Source organism: Dendrobates tinctorius, unplaced genomic scaffold (assembly GCF_039654945.1).
Source record: "Dendrobates tinctorius isolate UK_male_01 unplaced genomic scaffold, ASM3965494v1 ptg000083l, whole genome shotgun sequence".
Classification (NCBI taxonomy): domain Eukaryota; kingdom Metazoa; phylum Chordata; class Amphibia; order Anura; family Dendrobatidae; genus Dendrobates; species Dendrobates tinctorius.
In genome coordinates, this window is record NW_027361751.1 from 30,849,808 (window position 1) to 30,876,010 (window position 26,203).

The following is a 26,203-nucleotide window of genomic DNA, read 5'->3' on the forward strand; positions in this document are numbered from 1 at the left end:
CACACGAGTGCCGACACTGCTGGAACAGCGGCAGCCCAGAAGGAGAGTATAAGGTATTATTTTACCAGGGGCAAACATTCAGACTGAGAAGGGGCTTATCCTAGTAGTGGACAACCCCTTACGTATCGAGCAGAATTACATATTAGGCTATTGGTTCAACCCTCTGCAACAGTCACATGTTGGCCCCTAAACTCCCCACCCCTGGTTTTGACCATTTTATGTTTGTTAAAGATCTCTACCTGTTGACGATTGGAGCGAGGCCATGACCTCCCCACAATATGTTTCACCGTAGTTACAACTAACAAGCTAGTCAAAATGTATATAGTCCGTGAATGCTACCTAGCAGATTATATACCTCGGGTATATCAAGAACTGCCGCTTACCATAGGTGTGGGGGAAGAGGTGGCAGATTTTTACACCCAATGTCATATCCACTAAAACTAAACAGTATATCACCCTGCAAATGATGTTGCTTTCACCCCCCCAAAAAAAATTGGGCCATTCTTTTAGAGAATTTAACTGTTTTTGTCTTTTAAATCAGACAATAAAATCTAAGGACTGATACCTGGATTCCAGCAATGTGTCCAATATTGGGCTGCTTGCTGTAGATAAAACACTTCACTAAATCAGCAGCTCACTAGATGACCACTAAACTTGCTGCAGGGGTGGACACCATTGGTGCAGCCTGGGCAGTCACACAGGAGACCAAGCGGTAAGGTGTAGGCCATGTCTACCTCCAAAGCAGGGAGAGTTGTGCAAGATGAGCTATTAAACTGCAAAGGGCCCATATATTGTCCTTGCAGAGGCCCCTACTATGTCTGCACCGCTAGTCCTCCATACTTATAACTCCAACCCCACCACTGGTTATTCTTAACTGTGCATAGGCAGAAAGCTGCCATTCTGGTGTGGGGGATGTTACACAGGGATCAGCAGTCAGAGAACTGGGAGTTCTGCAGCAGAGAAAAAACTTTTATAAAAAAAAAAAAAAACACCAGAACAGAGGTGACCATGAGCTTTATTATTAGGAAACAAATTATGGAGGTATTCTACTATGACAGAATTGACAAGTGCTAGAGTTACTACAGTTTTCATAGGAGTCGTAGGTTTGTTTTTTTAATTACAATTATGATGTTGGCTTTATGAACAGGCATTTAAGGTCTTTGTTTTTGCACTTTCCTGAAAATAAGAAATGGGCACAAAGTCCAAACACGCGCGAGTCGTTCTATGGAAAGTCCTTGGCATCAAACCAAAAAGGCAGGCCCATGTAAAATCCTTTTGCATTAAATTTGGAATTTACAGAATTCATGAAACTTCCAGAAATTCTCCCTGTACAAACATGAGCAGGGAAGGTTCATAAAGCTTTAAGTGTGGCATAAATTTCAACCCCAAGACACAAGTTAAAAAGGCCAGTGTGCCAGCAGAGCCCGGACTGTACCGAGTTCCTGCTCCGGGTACCTTGTCCAGCTGGGCTCTAGGGAACCAATTCATGGAGGAGCAGGTCACAATGCAAGTCATCTTACCAAACACCCACACAGTACCGGCTCTTGAAAAGCAAAGTCTCGGCCCCTGTGGTGACACCGTCTCCAAGAATTCACTTTACTAGCTTGGCGTCTGAGCCCCTCTGTCGTCTTTACTTTAGTATCCAGCTGCCTGGCCAACAAAGGCAAGACCAACATCGGGAGACATTCAGGTGCCAAGAGTAAGAGAAAGAACAGTTTTGAATTATCAATATTTCTTTATGGATATAAAATCAGAGATATATACAGCACGGAGAAGAAATCTCTGCATGGTGAAATAGGTGACCAAGTAACAAAAATAGCAAGGATATTAGGGAGAGGCGAAAGGCAACACATGAATAGGGGACTGAATAGTCACTTCTGCTGGATGGAGTAAGCACAGGCCTCTTCTCGGAGCACGTGCCTTGGCTCCTGTCAGAGCGATTCTTACTCTTGGGTGTCGAATAATGCGCAGAGCTATAAGAAAAAAAAAAAAAAAAAAAATTCAAACCATCTGTATTACTCGGTGAAACGTTGGCCCATTCCACAGCTCTGAGCTCCCAATGACGTTCGCGCTGTCACTATCTGAGACTGCTGGCGAAAAGATGGAGCCAAGTCCACCATGTGAAAGCTTACTGTCAGCAACTATTCACAGCCTGCATTTCTGAGCCTGTTGGTTACAGGGTATAAAACACACTTAAGAAAAAAAAAAAAACCCACACACCACCAACACAAAACTAATGAAAAAACCATTAAAAGCTACAATTTTACCTTCCGAGGGTTGGAAATGCCACCAGTTGTGGCATATTGATGGCAAATTACTAATATTTCAGATGTGGTGCCCCAAAGCTACTATTTGAGACGTGCCCCCCTACTCCACTTAAACATAATTAATTCAAGATCATCATGACGTGAAGAAACAGGATTATATCTTACCCAGACGGCTACATTTAGCAAATTAAGAGTCCCGTCACACCAAACGATGCACCAGCGATCCCAACAACGATGCGACCTGGTCAGGATCGCTGGTGCATCGCTACATGATCGCTGGTGAGCTGTCAAACAGGCAGACACACCAGCGATCAGGACCAGCAAGGACGCTGGTATCCAAGGTAAACAGCAGGTAACTAAGCGCACGGCACTTAGTTACCCGCTGGGAGCTGGTATCCAAGGTACACAGCGGGTAACTAAGTGCCGTGCGCTTAGTTACCTGCTGTTTACCTTGGATACCAGCTCCCAGCGCTGGACGCTGGAAGCTCGCTGATCGTTGGTCTCCCGCTGCCACACGCAGCGATACATGCTGGCCAGGGGAGACCAACGATCAAAAAACGACATTCCTGCACGATCAGCGATAACCGGCGGGGGGGGGGGGGGGGGGGGGGGTGTTGGGTTTGGGGCGGTTGCTGATGCGTGCCACACACAGCGATCTCGCTATGTGTGACGGCCCCCTAAGAATAGTCTGTTATCTATACCTTTGCTTGTGCAAGCCTGTAATATTAACTTGCAAGCTGATATTTCATATAACATGATGTGCCCTTATCTTTGACTAGTGAGGTTTGCTGATATGCTAATTATGCGTTATATTATGGAGTCAGTTTGTTGACTCCGAAAGCAGAGAGGGGAAAGCGATTATTCAAATAGATGAAAACAAAGTAATGCTACTTGATCTCATCACCATTCTTCCCCCTTATCTGTGATGCTAGACTGAAGGACACAAGTCTAAAAGTAGGTTACATGCCTCTGTGTAAAGAGACACAGACTGAGTGAGACAGCCAGAGATTCTGCCAAGACATCCTAACACTCAAAAATCCAGAGACAGGACTGCAGCCAATTAATCATGGCACCATCATGAGGGACACGGATCTATCACTCTACAGGAAACAACCTAGGCGTTTTTGGCTCCAGTTGGAAGAATACAGATCTGCTCCATTGACCATCACTGAACCATGGATACGTTTGGAGAAAGCTAGAATTGAAACCCACTGGTTGCTTGGTTCCATGGAGACATTTGGAGAAGCCAGGTTGTGATCCTTGGATCAACTAGCCTTGTATGGACTCATCTTCCTAAGCTTGTCGTTACCTCCTGTGCGAGTTCCGCAGGTGGAGTAGTCGACCCTGGAAGATGAAGCCAGGTTGTGATCCTTGGATCAATTGGCCTTGTACGGACTCAATGGACTGTCCTCTTCCGACACTTGTCATTACCTCCTCTGTGTGTGCACGCCACAGGTGGGGGTATCGACCCTGGAAGATCTGAAGTAACAGCTGCTGTTATCCCAAGCAAGTCAGTAGAAGGGTGAGACTGTAATGGGCACTGTGCTGGGACTGTTCTATGTGTTATCTGCCTGTTGTGATTCAATAAAGCATTGCCACACTTTTACCCTCACCCTGGGTTGTCTAAGTAGCGTTATGCCTGGGTTAAAAGGAGAGCAGGGGTTGGGCGGGACAATCCCTGGTCCATGAGGTTCTGGCTAGTGGACCCAGGGCGCCCACCGACCCCCCCCCCCCCCCCCCCGTGTCACCACACATAGCTTACATACTTCCAGAAATATCTCAACATTTAAAAACGGAGGCTTATGACTGACGCCATGCTGCAGCTCAGCTAGCCCTGACGTCATGACCTTTGCATGTTCCCACCCTCAATCCATTTAATTATAGCTTTTAGTGTAAACTGTGCATAGGCAGAAAGCTGATAATTAGTAATGGTGGGCAAGGACAGACAGAGCGCAAGTATCAAGGGCTACATAGCAAGAGCTCATCATTGAGAAGACTACCAGAGCTGGAGCAGATGGCTTGCTTTATGCATCACCGAGATCATGGTATCTAGTTTATCCCATTCCCAGATGGGGCTGTAATAACCTGGTATGGTAGTAAATAGCCAAAAATGTATACTACATCAGAAGATACCATTCACTGAGGTCCACAAGGACCAGGAACTCCTGAGATTTTTATAAGGAGGTCACAATCTTCTAATTGAAGTCATCAGGAACATTTGAACTGAAATACTTGGACCCACAGCAACAAACTTTCAATCTTTACAACCTCCACGGGTTTTTTTTTTTTTATACAACATGCTGTAATAAGAGATTGAACTAGTATGCAGTAGCGAGAAACACGCACTTTCCCCTTGACGTCAAATTTTTTAATCCAGGCATAAAATAACCATGCAATAAAGATATGAAGAGCGACAAAGTGTGCCCACAGCAATAATCCAGAGAGCCAGGATCCTGGAAACAAACCAAGGGTGAACTTATCAAAAGAAGGACCACTCACCATGGACTTGATTGATTTCGGAGTTCTGTGACAGAATTTCGTCGGCTAGTTTCTGGGCGGTCGGTAAGACCTCTGTGTGGTGGACTGTAATCAAATACTGTACAAATTTCTGCAGCTGGTCTCTGTTCATTTGAAAGAGGGTCTCTGAAATAGGAAGATGAAGCTTGACCTGATCGGGCTTGCGGATGCGATATAAAGACAGCGCCACCACGTGAGCGCAGTAGAAGATGTCCTTGTTCCCACAGCTGCAGGTCACTGAGGTAATCTTGCAACGGTCAAAGCTGATGGCTACATTGCAAACGGATTCGGGTTCAGACTGCGTCGCGGGCTCAGTCACTGTGCCGCTCAAATGGAAACCTTAAGAAAAAGGAGAAAAACAAAATATGATAAAATAGATGCCATTACCACACACCAACGTAACAAACAGGAGGAATGCTTAGGGGAAGTTATGGCAGAGGATCAACAATGACAAAGGCCGGGGCTACACAGACTTTGGCCGAGACACCTGTGAATGGCGTACAAGACGAGAGTCAAGATTCAACTGAAGTGGTTATTTTGCAACTTGCTTGTTGCAGGACTCTCGGGGGTCACAATAAGACGTCAGTCACTTGTACTCTGCTGTGGCAGCAACACCTACTCAACCTTATCCATGACCGGATTCACCGTGTAGCCCAAGACTAAGGCTATGTGCACACGTAGTGAAAGGCGCTGCGGATTTGGGAAAAGCCGCAGGTACATCCACAGGTCAAAAGGCCTGCGGTTTACCTGCGGATTAGCCTGCGGTTTCACACCTAAACAATGGAGAAAGTGTGAAACCGCTACGGATTCTGCACAAAGAATTGACATGCTGCGGCTATGAACCCACAGAAAAATCCGCAGCATGTGCACAGCGTTTCAGTTTACCATTGAAAACAATGGTAATGCACAACACAGCTAAATCTGCTATGGATCCGCAACGTGTGCACATAGCCGAATGCTCACAGCCTACTCTCATTACTGACAGTTTGAACGCCAGAACCTAGCCCTGAACTGTTACATAGGTTGGAAGAGGGAAAAAACCCCACACACCAAGGTCCATCAAGTTCACTCTTTCACCCATTTATAAAAAGGACCATTTTTCCATGCCTTAAGCAGAGGATGCTACCTCTGCAGCATCAGTAAAGCGCAGTGTCACTGAAGTTGGCAGATCTGTCCCGGTTCACAGCAGCACTTACAGGCTCTTTGATTTAGAGTTTGTAAGTGCTGCACTTCTTGCCCAAGAGGCAGGCAGTGTTTAAAACAGAAGTGGCCGGTAACAGTATGTTATAATATCTTACTCCATGGTCAAACAGGGAAATTTTTTCCTTCACAAGCATTTTATCTATTAAACAATAAGGGACAACCCCTTTAAGTTGCATTAAGGAAATTCCTTAATATAGGCATCTTACTAAAATTAGAAGTAGGAGTAATTCAGGAAATGGCTAAAGAAAGAAAATCCACCACACCAACTCCCAGGAGCAGACAGGAGAACATAAGCTTGTCTGTAACAGGTTGTATTACAGGACGATGACTAGTAGGAAGGCCGAGTGCAGATCTCTGCTTACACTGAACACAATTCCAACAATGTATCACTTACTGGGCTGCATGCTGTAGTTTTCATAAAATGACAGTTTTAAAATTAGCAGATCATCACAGGGCTAGTAGACCTGCTGCCAGGTAGTCCTGCGTATGTGTATAACCTCACCCACACCAATGACTAGTAGCTTTCAAGCCATCAGTGGTGTGGGCATGGTTATTCAGAGAACTGATGGATTTTAAATCAAAACCGAAGCCACCCAACATCGCTGGAATGAGGATCTCTGCCCCTACAGCATGCTGCTCTCATACAGAGCAGCAAAAGCCTGGTGACAGATTCCATTTAAACAAACATCTTCTAAAGTGAAGACTATAAATTGTGAATGCCAGCACTTTGATTGTGGAGGTCTGACCCCTGCTGCTTCTTCATGCTTGGCATCAATAGGGGTGCCAGAGGTCCCCTCCAGTCACCCCTGCACAGAAGTGCTCCTTTCCACCTGGTTTTGCAGGAAACAGCAGCCAGGCCTGTTCGCTATGGAGGTCCTGGAGTCCCCCTGCACAGAGGTGGCCAAGGCAACACTTATAGGATCAGTGGGGTATATGAGGTTGGACCACCAAAGTGAAGGAATTTCCCAGAAATATATCATCGCTTTACACAATGGGAATACCAATGTACCACACAGGCCAAGAAAATACAGAGTCCAAACTGCAGCAGTAAGGGGAACACTGAGGGGCCGATTTACAGGACCACAGGGAGCAAAGCACAGGATCGGGCATGCAAAGGACTTTACTCCTCCTCATGTGTACACTATGGGTCCAAACTGATGTGTACCCCTCTACAGCTCTGCAGCGACAGGATATACTGTACACAAAACCCATTATCAGCAAGTTATGAAAAAAAAACACGTGCAAGTCCATTAGATGTGAATGCACCAAGTGCTGTACTGAAGGAGAAAAAAAAAAAAAAAAAAAAGCAAGGAAATCAGCCAAATGACCACTAGTATCATAAAAGCCTTATTAGCTCTCATCAGTGCAGGACATGAAGTGTGGCCAGTACTAATCACTCCAGGATCGGACGAGCCAAGCTAAACTAGCCAAAGTGGACTCCAGATGCAGAATACGCTCCTGCTCCAACAAAGGATGATCTAACGGGAGAAAGTAACTGATGTCTTTCGGTGCAACCATCGTGAAAATCTACATATAAAACAAGGATGGACAATCTCACAAATGGTAATATGCTCAATATGAAGGTCACTTACATAATGCAGCCCAATATATAAGGGAACGCATCCAAAATACTGAACTACTGTTTATATCAGATATATCCAGAGCACCACCAAGAGGGCCATCATATCACCAGTGATCAGTGCGGCATCGCTGTGTTTGTTACCAGCGCGCTGATGCAGGGAGCTGGTAACTAATGTACACATCGGGTATCCAAGGGACGTGCGTCCATTAGTTACCAGCAGATCGCTGGTTTCCCGCCTGTCACACGCAGCGATGCGTGCTGGCCAGCGGGAGACCAGCGACAAAAGAAATGTCCAGCGGTTTCCTACAGCGATCCCGGCAGGGGGGCCGGTCGCTGGTCAGTGTCACACACAGCGATCTCGCTGGTGAGATCGCTGTTGTGTCACAGGACTTGTGACTCAGCAGCGATTTCGCCAGTGAGATCGCCATGTGTGACGGGGCCCTTACTGAGTCCTGACACTGAAAATTCTTATCAGCAAAGATAAGCCAAAAAACAATGTATTTATGCAAATGCAGTGATAAATTTAATTTAGCAGTTGCTTTATGAAAAAAAAAAAAAAAAGTACGCCATTTTAGTTCTCCATAAATCAATAGTACACATGAAAGAAAGCAGCTTTATAATACATCTTATTGCAGAAATCTGCTTCTTTCGCCTCCTGGAATGATGAACTGCAGCTGTTCTGTGAAGGCCTCCGAAACTTGTTTAACAATAGGGATCAAACAGTAAACCAAGGAACACACCAGACAAGTCAGGGATAAAGTTGTGGAGAGGAGTAAAGCAGGATTAGGTTTAAGAAAAAAAACCCCACCAACACTGCACACCACCCAGAAAACACCATCCCCAATGTTAAACACTGTGGGGACAGCATCATGCTGTGAGGAAGCTTTTCAGCAGGGACAGGGAAGCGGGTCAGAGTTGATGGGAAGATGGATGGAGTTAAATACAGGACAATCATGGAGGGAAACCTGTTAGAGGCTACAAAGACCGGAGATTGGGGTGTGTAGGTTCACCTTCCAGCAGGCCAGCGACTCTAAACAAACCGCCAGAGCTACAATGCATGGTTTAGAACAAAGCATAGTCGTGTGTGTGAATAGTCCAGTCATAGTCCAGACTCCAATACCATTGAGCGTCTGAATAACAATTTTTAAGTCTTGCCACAGAAGCTCATAATCTGATCTCACTGAGAGAATGTATCAAAGAATGGGCAAAATGGTCACCCTTAAGTGTCCACTCGCAGTGGCGCAAATTCGCTTGCGCAAGAGAATTGGGCCAACTATGTTAATGACTCGGCTCAAACTGTCAATTTGGTGCGAGTGTCATCTGAGAGTGATCAAATTCCCTCACACGAGAGAATTGTAGCACAGGTGTGAAGAGGACTGAACTTAAATTTCTCCATTGTCTGTCCATGGTAATCAGGCTGCACTCTAAGGACATCCGAGTGCAGTCCGATGTTTCACAAGCAGCCAAAGACTTATGGGCGACTGATGCAAATATCTGAGTCAAACACGGAATGCGCTGATCATCATTTCATGTCAAACCAGCAGGGGGGGGGGGGGGGGAGGGATAAATAAAAATATATCTATCTCTATCAGATATGCTCTGCCCCATAGTACAACACTGGGCCAAGTGCCATCTGATAAATAGCATAGCACTTGGCCGTGTTATCCGCCAGTATGAGTGAGCTGTTAGATGTGCAGAGCGGGTGGAGACAGATCAAAAAAAAGATTTGCAGCAGTAATTGCAGGGAAAGGCGATGATCGTACAAAGTATTGACTGAACACAAATCCAGACATCCTGCTCAGAGCTCTCCTGAAAAATTATAGTAAGGTACATTGACAATTTTTGTGACATTAGAAAAAAACTTTAGAAATTTACGACTTGTCAAAAATTTCTTGATAATGAAAAACTAACTACATCTTCTGAGTCAACCAAAAGGAATGAAAAAGCTTTCATAAAGACAAGCACCATAATGAATTTAGTCCAAAAAGGGGGAAAAATAAAAATGTAAAGAATGATTCAGGGCTGAAGTGGTAAATACACAAACAGAACTGAAAAAAATAACCAAAAAAAAAAAAAAAAAAACACTAAAAATAGAAATTCAAATACCATTGTGTTCCTCAAAACAAGCCTCCCAGGGAAAGCCATGTAGAAGGTAGAATATGGAGCCCCTATAGAAGGCAATAATTGGCACTGATGGGATTACAGCGCACATACATTACCCTCAGATGAATCCAGAAATGCATGGGTTTTCGTCTCCAGACACAAGTCATCTGACTAACAAACCACAACTTAACAGATAGCACTCCACAAAAGGGGGAGAAAAGAGGAGAAAAAACCCAAACAGCAAGAAGTTCTATCCAGAATAATGCAGGCGGCACCAGACAGAAGACAGGCCCGAAGCACCGCGCTTCATTCCCACCACCCCCCACTTCCGACGTAACAAGAAAGCCATGAGGCAGCAGCAAACTTTCCTCCAAGGACAGGGGCTATAAAGAGGGGAAGCTTCTAGTTACTCCTTTAGGGATGACATACGGTAGGAATACCCAGATGGAGGCAGCGAGGGATCGGAAAGGACATCAGAGATTTCTGGCAAAGCCACCGGGATCTCCAGAGTTTCCCCCCTCAAAGGGTCTCAGCTATCAGGCTAAGGTTTCATCCAACAACTCTCACATAAAAATCAGGATTTCACACCTTCAGCCCTCTTGAAACGTGATCTATTCTTGCTGCTGCTCAGAGACGTTAACCTTATTTTTGACTGGTAAAATCAGATTAGTTTGTAATTTGGGACAGATCACAAACTGGAGTACATGTATCAAGTAAAAAAAAAAAAAAAAAAAAAAAAGTCTAAAACTGGTCTCTTCCTTATAGAATACAGTTTAAAGGAACAGTAACAAATTGTGTACAAATTTCCCCATAACATTCAACAGGGCAGCATAAAAGTGAAGAAAAACTACTACTAGAAATCAAGAAAATACACCGCCATGAAAACGCTGTCAGATGAGGCCTGTGATGCTGAAGCCTCCCCCTAATTTATTCCACACAGGGGGCTGGAGACATCTCTGGGGAGCGCGGCTCAATGAGATTACATTATCAGGGCTTGCTCTTTGAAATGCAGATCTTCTTGTGGAATGGAGGCCAAATCCCATTTTGCTCATCTGCATACAAAACTAGAAGAGTAAAATGGCCAGAGAGCAAAGGAGGGAAAATACACAACACACAAGCATTATAGAAAGAACACCCAGTCATAGGGGTACATAGTATGGGGCAACAAGACTGCTCAGACAACTCACAGCATTTTAACGCACGCTCGCTTCCAGCATCTTATAAGGTCTCCTCAAGAACTTTACAATGCAGTCAGACGGCCGTATAACATGGAGGAGCATCGCAGAACAAGGACTGGCCGGCGGCTCTCCTGACCAGAAAGTGACAGCATGCATTTCTGTGAAGCTGTCGCACTTGGGTCAGGAAAGCCACCGGACACTGAGCACTGCGATGCGACACTCTATTATATGTCTAACTGCACCCTAATAGTGATGAGCGAGTATACTCGTTGCTCAGGTTTCCCCCAAGCATGCTCAGGTGTCCTCCGAGTATTTTGGAATGCTCAGAGATTTAGTTTTTGTCGTCTCAGCTGCATGATTTGTGATTTGTAGACAGGCTGAATATATGTCGGAATTCCTTAACAAACAGGCATTCCACACATGTATTCAAGCTGTCTAGCAGTCGCAAATCATGCAACTGAGACGACAGAAACTAAGTCTCCGAGCACGCCAAAATACTCGGAGGACACCCGAGCAACGAGTATACTCACTCATCACTACACTCTAGTAAGAGTTGACAAACCATGAATGGTAGAGCCACTGAAGAAAGCCAATCTTCATGTACCACAAATGGTAGAGAGGGGCGCAATAGCGGTTACCAAGCAATTAGTTTACTGTAAGGTAAAATGCTCACCTTCACACGTCGCGAGTATGCACAACACATAGCATAATAGGAGAGCTGCAGACGGCACCAGACCCAAGAAGGATCTTCAAGAAATCCTGGATAGGATATCTTGTCAGCATCTTGAATATCCTATCCAGAAAATCTTCATGTACCGGCAGATCAACAGTGGAAACCCCAAGGTCTGGCCTCAGATGTCAGAGGAACCGCAAGTAGGATTGCCGATCCAAACTTTAGGTGCACAGTTTCATGGGTTCATTCTGTAACTACAGTTCCTGGCCCCAAGGTGGATCATGAGATAAACGATGTGGATCGGTCATGCTGTGCAGCCGTGGTCAGGCCTGGTATTGCGAACAGTGGTCCACATCTGTCTAAAGCAGCAAGAACCCAACCGCTGGATTGAATATGCATTCTTTGCTTTCCTACAGATGCAAGAAACCCTGTGTCCGACTAGGTAAATGCAGATCGGTCATGCCTGTACAACGTCCTTTCACTTCAGCCCCTTCCACCCAAATAGCGGCCAGAGTAAAATGTGGGTAATGAGGAGGGGCCAGTGACCTGCATCACTGTATATTGGTCCTGGAAACAATCCCCAACCCAAGGACAGGTCTTGGAGTGTCTGCACTCAGTCACGCCAATAAAAGCTTTCTACGCTGCCATTAGCACCACACTCCCTTCCTACAGAGGGTACGGGCACCGGGATTAGGCTCAGCTATGCTGTAAAGGTCTGCTGGATTCCTAATTAATCTGAGCAGCCTGAAACTAAATGGCTTTGTCGCCATCATTAGTTTGTAAATGAGCTACAGGTTCAGCTTAGGACCTGTAAAGGGGAACTCACCCCGAGGTTTCCCTGGGTGTAACAGGACAGACGCTTCACCACAAAATGCTGCGCAGATCCTCATTCTAGAGAGAAATTTACTGTGTCAAAGTAATTCATGTTACAAGTGTGAAGGGAAGAAAAAAAAAAATCTTATAGTATTCATTCTGGCTATAGAACTGCTGATGGTGGTACAGCCACAAACCTCACCTCTGCACTGCTGTTAGGGCTGGAGCTACACGGCAACATGCTGCGAGGCCACCGCATGCTGCGGCATAATGCACAGGAGTCACAACTGCTACAAGCACATTGCAAGAACTCAACCGGTTGGACTGAGATTTGCTTTCAGAGATGCAGTGTGATCCCAGCCAGTATTATGCTTTGATGTAATAGTGGCATACGAGATCTTTGGATGTGTGACCAACGTCAACGCTAAAGTCAATGTGTAGCCCCAGCCTAAAAAAAAAAAACAAAAAAAAAAAACAAAAAAAACAACAAAAACCTGTAACTTATGTCTACCGAATACACGGTCATGAGTGGAATAACTAAAGGGTTAGGCCTCCTCCACTCTTCTGCTTCAAGGAGGGGTGACGGGACAGATCACACCTACCAACACCTTCTGGGATGGGAAAAAGATAGGTGCATAAATCCTGCCGATACCCATAAACAGCGGCACATACTCAACTCAACTCTCCATGTGGAAGGGAGCTGATTAAAGGGCCTGTCACACTAAGTGAGATCGCTAGCAGTATCGCTATAACGTCACTGGTTTTTGTGGAGTTATAGCGATATCGCTGTGTCTGATACTTACCTCCGACCGCTCCCCGCTGGTTATCGCTGATCACGCGAGAACGTCCTGGACCGTTTCTTGTCGTCGGCTTCCTGCTGTGACGACGAGCGACAAGTGGACGCGGGCGGGAGGACGTCAGGATCGCCTCGTCTGACAGGTAAGTAGCGACCCTCGACCCCTGCTATGTCGCTGGTGAGATCTGCCTGTGTGGCAGCTCACTAGCGACCACTTAGCGATGCACCAGCGATCCTGACCGGGTCATATCGCTGGTACATCGCTAAGTGTGACAGTACCCTTACCCTTGAGAGATGGTAATCATTTTAAAGGGAATCTTGTCAGTGAGATCAACTGTCCTTAACCCATATGCAGGTGCTGCTCACAAAATTAGAATATCAAAAATTTAAATTAGTTCAGTTCAATACAAAAAGTGAAACTCATTATATAGTCATTACAGAGTGATCCATTTCAAGTGTTTATTTCCATTAATCATCAACATTATGGCTTAGGCCTCTTTCACACATCCGGTTTTCAGCATCAGGCTCGATGCGGCGAAAAGTGTAAAAACCGGATCCGGCGCCGGTTGCCACCGGATCCGGTTTTTCCCCCATTCAGTTTCATTATTGCCGCATCGCGCCTGATACCTATGCGGCGTATCCGGTTTTTGCCTGATCCGGCAAAAACAGCCTGTCCGGCGTCTGGAAAAAACGTTCCATATAACGTTTTTTTGCAGCGCCGGACCGGCTTTTTCCACAGCGCATGCCCGGACTCTGTGAATGTTAACCCCACAAGTGCCCGGCGAGAGAGAGATCTCTCTCTGTCACCCGGACACTTGAGTGATCTCTCTCGCTGGGCACTTGTGGGGTTAACACTCACAGTGTCTGGGTGAGAGAGAGAGATCTCTCTGTGGGGTTAACCCCACAAGTGCCCAGCAAGAGAGAGATTCTCTTGCCTGGACACTAATGTTAACCCCCCATGTCTCTCTCTCTCCACCCCCCTCCCCTCCCCTCTCCTATCCTCTCCTCCCCTCACCTCCCTTTCAGCAGCTGTCTCATTGGCTGCCTCTGTCCTGCGGCTCCTTTAATAATGTCCGAGCCGTATCATCTCGCCGCACACACATCCGGTGTCACGGCTGCAGGCCGGATCCGGCGGCCCGGCTTTTCGCCGCACCCCACACACCGGATGTGTGAAAGTAGCCTTAGAAACCATGAAAACCCAAGAGTCATTATCTCAGTAAATTAAAATTAACAAAAAGCAACTGCAGAGCCTTTCTAAGCATTGGTCCCCTAGTCTGTTTCAGTAGGCTCCATAATCATGGGGAAGACTGCTGACTTGACAGATGTCCAGAAGTCATTGGCACACTCCACAATGAGGGCAAACCAAAAAAGGTCATTGCTAAAGAATCACCTGATGAAGGCGCATTCACCGCCGAAAAGCTTTGGGAGGACATAATGACCAAGTAAAGAAGTTTCTTTTCCATCTAAAACAAGTGTCTGTCTTGCTCTGAGCGCCCTAATCAGCCGTACTTCTCGCTTTCCTTGTATTTTACACCCTTCTGGGTGAGCGGCTTGGTGCAGCACAGACCCAGCAGGCTTACAACCATCCTGCAAGACCTGAAAGACGGAGGACCTGTGGTGACATCAGCATCACGTGATGCCCCTTGTGACCAGCTAACCTTGAAACCTGGAAGCCAGGATGAATGGTGCACGATAAGCACTGCAGGCTCTGCAAACGTGGTTATGCCGGCAGCATAACCACGGCAGGTTAGTGTACTCTGTTCCTAACATACTCTATTTGACCACCGGGTATCACACCAGGAGCACCCCCTCCGCTCTCCTATTTTGTTTCTACTATTGCTAAAGAATCTTGCAGCCCAGAGTGCTGTATCCATATTAATAGAAAGGGGAGTGGAAGGAAAAGGTGCACAAGCAACCGGGATAACCGCAGCCTCGAAAGGATTGTTAAGATAAGGCCATACAAAAATTCCAGAGAAATCCACAAGGAGTGGACTGCTTCTGGAGTCATTGCTTCAAGAGCCACCACACACAGACGTATCCAGGAAATGGGCTACAAGTGTCACATTCCTTGTGTCAGCTGCTCATGACCAATAGACAACACCAGAAGGGTCTTACCTGGGCCAAGGAGATAAAGAACTGGACTGTTGCTCAGTGGTCCAAGGTGTTTTCAGATTAAAGTACATTTTGCATTTCATTTGGAAATCAAGGTCCCAGAGTCTGGAGGAAGAGTGGAGAGGCCACAATCCTGCATGAGGTCTAGTGTGAAGTTTCCACAATCAGTGATGGTTTGGGGAGCCACGTCATCTGCTGGTGTAGGTTCACTAAGTTTTATCAAGACCAAAGTTAGCGCAGCCGTCTACCAGGAAATTTTAGAGCACTTCATGCTTCCCTCTGCCAACAAGTTTTTTGGAGATGGAAATATCTTACTCCAGCAGGACTTGGCTCCTGTCCACACTGCCAAAAATACCAATACCTGGTTAAAAAAAAACAGTATCACTGTGCTTGATAGGCCAGCAAACTTGCCTGACCTTAACCAAATAGAGAATCTATGGGGTAATGTCAAGAGGAAGATGAGACATCAGACCCAACAATGCAGACGAGCTGAAGGCTGCTATCAAAGCAACCTGGGCTTCCATAACACCTCAGCAGTGCCACAGGCTGATCGCCTCCATGCCACGCTGCATTGAAGCATTTTTTTACGCTGGTGTTATAAAGTGTTTTAATTTAAATTTACTGAGATGATTGTTGGGTTTTCATTGGCTGTAACCATAATCAACATTAACAGAAATAAACACTTGAAATAGATCACTCTGTAATGACTATAATATACGAGTTTCACTATTTGTAGTGAAGAAATGAAAAATTAACTTTTTGATGAGATTCTAATTTTGTGAGGAGCACCTGTATATAGGCATGAGGGTCATAGGAAGTTGACCCAAATACCTCCATACCTGCAAACCTATGAACGATTCCAGTTTTTTTTGTTTTTTTAAAATATGCAAAGTGAGTTGTTAAGATCTATGGGCCAGACATGGATCCCTCTGAGAATCTGCCTCCAGAGCTTAACATAAATGAAAGGTGTTACCAGTGTGAGACATGTAGATGGAGAGCAGATGGTCGTTACATGTCTCACACTGGTAACACTTCATTTATAATAAACTCTGGGGGCAGATCATCAAGATCTATGGGCTGGACATAGATCTCCCTAACAGCTCATTTACATATTTAAAATATTACCCACAGACTGCTTAGGAGGGCTGATCCTACAGATATTCCCTTTAATTTTTTTTACCCAGAAGCTACAACCCATGTGCCACAAATACCAGACTGGTACCCATTTTAAGCAACTCCATTAAAAAAAAAAAAAAAAAAAATTATAATAGATAAGATAAGTAGGTGAGAGCGAGAAGCCTCTAATCTATCAGTTTAAAGAGCTGCTAGTGCAAGGCTGCAGTACAGAGATCCCATCTTCCCTTTTTTGTGTGCCAAGACAAAAAACAAGCAATCAAACCCACACAATATTAAGGTTCTGCTTACATGTGTGAAATGCTGCATCAGGAGCACACTGGGTTTTTTTTTTTTTTTTTGGGGGGGGGGGGTGATCCCTTTCCCCTACAGAATTACCCCATATAACCCTTTTCAGGGGAAATTGGTTTTCAATATGTTTTCGTCTTTTGGCAGAATGAGAAGTTCCAGAGGGCAGGTGTGATCTCGGCCCAAGCAGACAGTGCAGCTTCTACCGGGTGAGTCATAAAGGACGGATGTATTTGAAGTGGCTATAACTCACCACCAGGTGGAGGTAGAGATGTGCGGGAGGCGGGGTTATGTTTGTGAGGTGAAAGCATTGTTTTTATTTTAGTTTCAGTTTAAGCTATGGTGCCGTGGACGATAGAACATCACGTTTTTGCGTACGACAGTTTTGTCAAGAATAATGAGTGTATCACAGCCGTTCAGCGTGAGTTTCGGCGTCATTTCAATATTCACAGAAATCAAGCTGTTCCCGCTCGTAACACTATCCTACGTTGGGTTGAAGCACTCCGTACACGAGGTACACTAATGAACAAACGACCACCGGGGGCTCCACGAACGGCACGTACCGCTGCACAGCCCTAAGGTAACGGTGTGGTGCGCTATGGGCAAATATGGCGTGATCGGTCCGTACTTTTTCGAAGGCGATAATGGCAATACTGTTACCGTGAACTCTCAACGTTATATCGCCATGATAAATAACTTCTTTGTTCCTGAGTTACGACGGCAACATATCCCCATCTCTAGTGTGTGGTTTCAACAAGATGGGGCAACTGCCCACACAGCCGGAGCAACAATGAACGTTCTTCGCCCTCTCTTCCCTGGTCGCATCATTTCCAGGTTTGGCGATATTAATTGGCCTCCTAGGTCCCCAGACCTGTCCATGTGCGATTATTACTTATGGGGTCACCTCAAATCACGTGTATACAAGCTTAAGCCTCGATCATTACAAGAACTGAAGGAAGCTATTCGAGTGGAAGTTGCCCAAATCGACAGAGTTGTGTTGGAACGTGTTGATGCCAACTTCCAAGAACGCCTTTGGAAATGCATCACTGATAATGGCCACCACATGGCAGATGTTGTTTTCCACACTTGAATTTGTCAAATGCTATTAGTATACGTAACCAAATCTGTGAATACATTTATATTTAATAAATATTTAACGATTTTATGATTAGTTTAAAAACGTCCGTCCTTTATGACTCACCCGGTACAAGGACACTCCTGGCTTGCCATCACGCAGTCACAGGCTCGCCCGTCGTTGCATGTCTCAGCCTTGGCGCCGCTCACCAACCTAAGCACCTGCTTGTTTGTGTAAATCTCTTATTTGAATACGAACTAACAGATGAGCAAGCGCTTTATGATTTGCACCCCCTGCGAGTGTGGTAACGCTTCCCCATTAAGAAGCGCATCGCTCTACATCCCGCTGTTTTTGCTTGCTGCAATGCTCCTGGTCTGCACTCCCGCAACCTCCCTCTTGGTCTCTTATGGACCATTCTGCTGAAATTAGCTATTCATTACATGTGAAGGAGCAGCAGATTGAGCACGGCCCTGCTGAGAGCCGCTTCTTTACATGTCAATTCCTGAACAAAAGCATCTGCTACCTTCCCGATATGTATATTTAATGTCACTGCATAATGGGCAAAATGATGCGCTGCGCTTTGATTGTTTGCTCAGCTGTAATGTACTCTTGTCTGGAATTGCTTTAAAATGGATCCCAGTGAAATTTGGAACATTAGGTCGTGTGCACAGACAAAATTACACAATTTTATCTTACACCCTTAAGCCAAACAAGAAAGCAATTCAAGACAATAGGATAAACAGAAGAAAATCGCTAAGGTTAGAGCAATGCAAGACTTGGCACAATGGCGACACTCAACCACCACACATTGACCACGTCACATTCAGAGTTTCAGGTTCCAAGAAGGTCAAATAAGGCAAAAATCATTAACCCGTCAGTCTTCCCAAATAAAAACTGCTCTCCTGTGGGTCCCAGGGATCTGGAGTTAGTAATGTGCTGACTACATCGCGCCATCAAAGGTTCGCAACCATTAACTAAAGATATGCAAGATATCAGCGGCCGTGGATGATCTAGCAGAGCTGCCTGCGAACCTTCTGTAAAGCTGATGACAAGTGGCCTACACCACTCACCAAGAACTTGGCCACTGAGCAAAAATGTGAAAATTAATGTTTAAAATCAGAAAATAATCCATTATGTGTGTCAATAATTTGAATATTCAGTTTGATTAACGTATATAATCTTGAAGTCTTGCAGTTCTTACTCTGGACACAGGCCTTTCCTGTTCTCTAGAGATCACTTCTCAGCTCAGACAGGCTTACGCTATGTTCACATACCCAGTAACCAGTTACAACTTGCGGTTGGATCTTCCATTTGAAAAGTGATCTAGTAAGAAAAAAAAAAAAAAAAAAAAAAAAAAGAAGGAACGTATGGCTATTTAACAGATCCATTTTGCACAGACTGTACTGCAAAATAAATAGAAAACAGATCCAGTTAGAATCTATTTGTTAGGAAAAAAAATGCACAATTTTTTTGTTAACTGATCCCTGCTGACTGCCAAGATGATTACTGGGTATATGAACTTGGCCTTAAAAAACAGGCGATGGTCAACTGATCTCGCTCTTCAGGCGCTGATGATCCCTGAGGTCAAACTATCATTTCATTGGACACTGGCATGATAGCATCACAATCACACAAAAATAAAATATTCATATCTGGCTTTAAAAAAGAAAAATAAAGTAAATATGTAAGACTAAACAGGGAGACTCATTTGAATCTTCTCCAAATTCAGATCATTTTATGACAGACTGCAAGACACCAAGAATTAGGATAACCCATCAAAACAGTCAGATTGAGCTATCCAAACAGTTATAGATTTGAGGAGTTCCCATATATTCTTGCTCCCAAAACACATGTTGTGCCCCCATGTCAGTCCTCTCAAAGGATGTCCAAGAGAAAACCAAAACTCACGCAGGGTGACGGCCCCTTATCAGGACTCACTAGTGATCAGCAAACCCCTGTAAATGGCGACCTTGGTGAGCCGGGCTTCTTCTGTGTGACAGCTCACCAGCGATCACATAGCCACTCACCAGCGATCCTGACATGTTGATATCGTTGTCGGTTTCGCTGGTAAGTTGCTATGTGTGACTCCAGCTTTACAGTGTCCTAACAGATCACAATGCTACAGTCAAAGGGACCCGATGGCTTGAGGCAGTGAACACAAGAAATCGGCGCTCCTCACTAGCGTGGTGGCAACTCATCCGCTGTGAGAATATTTGCAAAAGAAAGCTTGGTTAAGTCAATGAACTCTTTTTGTGAGTTGCCCTGATACTTGAATCTACAACCTCTAACGGCAGACAGGAGCTAAAGCCACGAGCCACACTACTTTTACATTAGTCACTGATCACAGTCCCGAGACAAGTATTGGCATTGACACAAGAGGCAGAATGACCGCCACATGTGGAGTATTGAGGCGTTTAACAACTAGAGTGCAGTTTTAAGCACTGCAGCTAAAAATCAACCCAGTATCATTTTGGCCACATCACCTCACTTTACCCACAGAATAGTGCAGCCATTAAGCTCTGCATGCAGAGATGAGGTATATATATATATATATATATATATATATATATATATATATATTTTATCGCTCTCCATAGTTGGCTTCATACAGCACAAAAATGTGGGAACATCCCCTAGATTCTAAAGGGGCCCCAATTGTCTCCTATAAATACAGAATTTTGTTACACAGAAAAAGGTTTCTTGATAAAGATATTTTGCCAGCCCCATTGAGAACAGTGCTCCAACATCAGTAGATACGGCAAGTTGACCTGCTCTTAACTTATGGACCCAAAGCAGAGATAGCCATTGCCTTAACCCATAATGTGCTATATTCTGATCTGCATGCACACACATTTCTTTCTGCAAGACATGCAGCTATACAGCAGGGTGGCCTAAGGGGTGTGGGCATCAAGGAACCTAAACGAGAGCCCCAAATTAAACATAGGCCAAGCATCTCAGACAGAATACATTTCGGTTTGCAGAATTTCCCAAGGTTATTTATAGTCACCTGCTTTGTACGTGACCCTATTTGAAGGAAACCACAGCAACTTTAATGCTCAAAAGCCCAAGCAGACACGCTTCACTGTGCCACTCAGCTCCCGGACGGCAAAAATCACAAAACGCAAGGTTTAATTTCAATACGTTGTCCAAGAGCAATTCCTTCACCATCAGATCAGCAGACTGGAGAAAATAATACTTATTGGAATTAGACAGCAACATTTTCAGAGTGAAGTAAATGGCAAAATAGGTGTTAAAAATTCATTTTATGGGCCAGACAAACTGAAGGCACCTGACTGATATTGAAGGATACCGTCATCCAAGCCCGACATCCATCACACGAAGCAATCAGCCCCATAAAAAGGGCTGTATGAAAAAATAAATAAATAAAAAATGGCTATGTGTGCTCGAGGAACAGCACCGGTCTCATCCTGCTGCTCGCCCCTCCTCTCCGAACCACAAACATTAAGGTAAGGTTTAAGAGCGCCATCAGCAATGTCTGCAGAAAAGTGACTCAGCCTTTTAGAGCTGGAAACTACAGGAATTAGTAGCCCCACAAAGTGTGCATTCATAGGGAGATTTTCAGGAAAGACTTCCCTACATTGTATTTCAGCCATCAGTGGAATTGTGTGCACAGCCAAAATGACTCACTTTCAGGATTTCCCCCCTTATCGACCGACGCCAACATGCATTCACTTTACATGGGGAGGGTCTTACTTAATCATGTAAAATAGGATAATAAGGTTTGCAACTGACGCCTGGTTTCCATTTTCCCTCTGTGTAATCACACATGACCTTGCAATCACAAGTAGTATGTGCATACAGCAGGACATCCGAGACCTTGAGTATGCATGCTGTACCTGGGGTGGTCTACATATACAGGAGCCGTGCATACGGCCAACCGCTGGCTGCACCCAACACCAAACTAGCAGCCCAAAACGTGAATCAAAGAATTATTAGGGAAAGTTCATTGCTATGGAAAGTTCTCACCCCTCCGAGGGCTAGACACCTGTTTGATGCCTACATCAATTGTCTATTGCACATTAAGAAATCATAAAGGGTCCAAAAATATCCCAGAAGTTCTACATAAAAAACAAGGCATCAGGCGATACGTTATTGTGGGTCCTGCACCGATCAGCAGAACTGGAACTTAAGGAGAGCAACGAGTACATCCAACTGCTACTTCACTATGGGGCTACCAGAAAAGCAGATTATAGCCCTCTGTGGCCCCCATAAGCAAATAAGCAGCAGTGGAGCACGCCCAGTGGGGATAACTACCCTGTTCTGCCAGTTGTGGGTCCCAGCGGTCAACCACCAATCAAGAAGTGATAGGCTACAACTTGTTTTTCCCCATATATTCCCTTTAAGGCTGGGCATCCACAATGGTGAATTGTTGGAGCGAGAATGCCCAGCAAGTCCTTATAACCTCCTTTTTGTTGAATAAGTGGCAATTTTTAGCTCTCTGAGCTGAATAAGCCAAGTAAAGCATGCATACTGGAAAATGTGAATAGGTAGGGGGGAGCGGACAGCACTAAGCGGCTCTTTGTGGGTTTGTGAAGAGAACGGCACTAATTATCCCGGCTCTGATCAGCCCCAGCAGCGGCTCTTAAGTGTCCGCACTTATAATGCAGGCTCAGTATCAACGAGAACATCTGGGGTGCAGACTTCCTTCCTGCGCTCCCTGGCAACAAGCCTGGAAGTGAGCGAGCCAGTATCCTCTTCATTATAAAGCAGAAAACCACTCCCAGAAACATCAGCATACAGACACAAGGCCAAGAGCAGAGAGACGCACACCCCTGCACACAACACCCTTCTTCCAATAAAGCCACACAGTGGAGAGCTACTCCACAGCCCTGCTCTTAGCAGCATCAGATGTGGGGCCCTACCAAAGAGGAAAACCACACGCTCCTTTATTTAGCAGAAAATGAAAAATGTGTGCAAACTGGAGCCTGCCACAAGCGCGCAGGAGCCAGGCGACGCCGACTGATCTACCCCCACATTTAATATTACCGAGGCCGTGTAAATGCTTTCAGCTGTCTCCAAAGTCTAAATATGAGAGCTGCAGCTGCCTCCTCTGGACACGTAGACAAAGTGCTGAGCGGCTCAGGCCTCCTGCACCGAGCTCCTGCCACAAGCCATTAGTAAGTGATGAAAGGGAAGGAAAAACGCTGCAGGAACCACCACATCACCTACCGCACGCCAGTCACTGGAGAACATCTCCATACCAGGTGGCATCTTCACCATCCAAGTACAGACTGGCCTCATACAGGAGGCTGCGGAGGCCATGACTGATCCAGACGTTAGTCAGTACGCAGGCTGGGAAACGAGGAGGTTTGAAGTCACCCATTGACATATTAAACCTGGCAGATACAGCTAAAAGGTGGCTAAATAATGTCAAGAACTCATTTGATTTTCCATTTGGCCAACAGCTAGCTGGTCCGACTTCCATACACATGAACGCTCAGTTTGAGCATGCATGAGTTTCCAGAAGGGAGCGTGACCCTGATTAGTGGGGTGGCCCCCCATTCACATTAGATGGTGGCAACCCTGAATGTAAGCTGGGGCTACGTGGCGATTTATTGACAGCGACATCATAGGGATAAAGACGTCATATGCTGCTGACAGAACAAGTTTGCTTTTCTGTGACTTGGACGCGATACCTTGCGGCTTACAATGCTGCCCCATTCATGTGCGTGTTGCTGTGATGAGACAGATCACAGGCCGCGCGACCAGTGCCACTGCCAAAGTCAGTGTGGCCACAGCCCAAATTCAGTGATGTCATATCAGATGCTTCTAAAATATGAAAGCTCAAGATAAGTCTCATGTGTATGGTCATATTCAAAAGAAATCATTTTTCCCCCAAAAAACAATTTCCACTTCGACCCTCAGGATGTGTGGTGCTCAGAGCTGTCTCACTCAGTAAAGCTGAGCTGCAATACCAGATCCCATCCAAGGGCGAGGGTGGCAGCGTTCATTTTTTTCATACATTCCAGCCTTCAGAGTATTGTGATCAGATCCAGGATTTCCCAGCAGGGAATAGCAATCCTCTTCTATGGAATGATATATATCAATATCTATAGTTAATTGCCATGCCTTTTTTTTTTCTTTAAATGCTGCAGTCATTCTTTGCATTCCCCTTACATTGGACAATTGTCTTACGTAATATAGCATAGCATACCGCCATGTCACACTGGAGTGCAAGCTCACACGGCAAGTCGATTTGCTCATGTTACTACCAATACAATGGAGGGAAACGAAGAGAAAAATAAAAGTGCAAAGTAAAAAAAAAGCACTCATCCTAAAGGAGAGGAGGGCTGTGCAGCTACCACAGCAGTAGGGCAGGCGCCTCCCCGCCGCACTGTCAGTCTGGCCTGGCCCTCAGCTGAACCGCTCGCACTGACGTCAGCTGGCGACTGAGGCAGCATTCCTAAACAGTTCAGACAAACCCACTTGTGGGAAGCTTAGAAAGCCCTCAGCTGTAGTGAAGAAAGCAAAGGCTTGGCCGGGAGCCAGACTACTGAGCTCAGCATTTTGTAATGCACTTCCTTTTTACTTAACAGCTTGCATAATGCCTCAGCCAATCCACCTTTAACCCCTTCTCCGCATCTAGTCAGCTTGGAGGGAGATGGGAGGTAGTGGAAGCCGAGAAGGGGGGACAAATGGGAAGAAAAAAAAAAAATCTGGAGTGGACAAGTGGGCAGTGTCATCCTGTGAGGGGCCCCGAAGCACCTACTTCAATAACACAAACATCTGCGGGGAGGAAAAAGGCCCAAGTAATACGCAAAGAATTACGGGAGGAGATGTTTCCAAGACCAAAACAAATCCCAGCTTTGCAAACCTGAAAGAACTTCCTAGAACTTCTTATGAGCATATCCCAGCTGACCAGGAGAAAGACATCTGCTACAAATCTGGTCAGATGGAGACCATGTCCTGTTAGGTATAGGCCTATGAGTTGGCACATGCACCCACCCAAAAATACTGCATGTGGGCCCATTTAATGGTTTTTCTGTGTTTCATGCAGATTTTGATGTGGAATTGCTGCAGAATTTACTCTACTTTACTCAGAATTTTCAGCAGCATCTCAGCATATGGTTTGCACCAAGGACATGTTATTCCACATCCATAAAGTAGCGATCATTGGAGGTACAGCCAATGAGACCCCCACCGATCCACAGAACAAGGCTCTGCAGGACCCCGTCTGAAGGGAGCACATGCTCTATGGGACTGCCAGTAGTCGTCTCCAGCAGTACTGTAACAATGGAGCCGTCATGCACATGAGCCACCTCCACGCCACACAGGGCTTGGGACTGGTGAAGGTCCCAGTGATTTACCCTGCAGATATAATTAAAGGGGGCAAGAGCAGATAGTTTGTAACCCCGATAAAGCAGCATTATGTATGAAAGCCAGTACGGACCTCGCCATACTATAGGACAGCATCATTATGCCACATCAGGAATTGAAAAAAAAAAAATTAAGACATTTAAGAGGAACAGGATAAGCAGCTTTATCAGAATTCACAGCTCAGGCAACCAAATACGCCACACCATAAGATGGCAGCACACACATGGTTCATGGGTCTAACAAGGAACATTTTTTTTTTACACCCCGTCTGCTCCACAGTGGAGCAGGATACCGCCTGAACTCACATGGATCCTGCGTCCTTACCCAGCAAGAGGAAAATCCTGCAGATACACGGCTAAAGATAGGATGGGTGTGAGCTGCGGATCTCACACTACTGGGCACAGAGCCAAACAGTCACGTCATGACGCGAGTCACATTCACTACACAACTAGTATATAGCGCATGCGTCACAAGGACGTGAACCCTTATACACAAGGTTATAGGGTCCCATCATAACCACAGGCGTGATCATCCCTACTCCATACATATCAGGGTCTTACACCAGAAGATTAATGGGCCTACAGAGGTGTCAACAGAATAGCAGATACGAGCAATACTTCATGCGCTAGCTTAGATTTTTTTTTATTTTGAATCATGAACAAACTTTTCTCATCTATATTTACACAAAGTTGGCAATCCTGCAATTTTCACACTGGCTTCTGGGGCTTTTTACACATCGAAGTTACAAGATTGCCAATTTTGTTTAATATAGATTGAAAACAAAATACTTTTTTTATTTTAAATCCTGAACAATCTAATTAGTGTAGGAATTCTTGCAATTTTCACACTGGCTATATAGAATGCATACACTCCATTTAAGAAAGCTTCTGGAGGCTCCTCAGAGGCTGGATTAGCATCAAGTACCACTTCTATATATACACACACACAGCATCCACTCCCAAAATTACCTTTGCCCCCACCATTAAAGCATTTGATGCTTTAATGCAGTAAATTAACCACAGTAGACAGAGTCAGGGTTAAAGGCACAAGTGGAGAAAACAAGTAGTAAAAGTCAAAAATAGCCCCGGGGGGGGGGTCAATCAAAAAACCGCAACATTTGTAAA

General features: G+C 45.2%; 1 protein-coding gene across 1 annotated transcript in view; it reads right to left on the minus strand.

Moving 5' to 3' along the window:
• The window catches only part of ZSWIM6 (zinc finger SWIM-type containing 6), a 115,166-nt gene that overhangs the window by 65,155 nt on the left and 23,808 nt on the right, over positions 1-26,203 (minus strand). Inside the window, exon 2 of the mRNA XM_073584273.1 lies at positions 4,767-5,123. Coding sequence (XP_073440374.1) covers positions 4,767-5,123 — 357 coding nt within the window. The remainder of the gene's footprint in view (positions 1-4,766; positions 5,124-26,203) is intronic.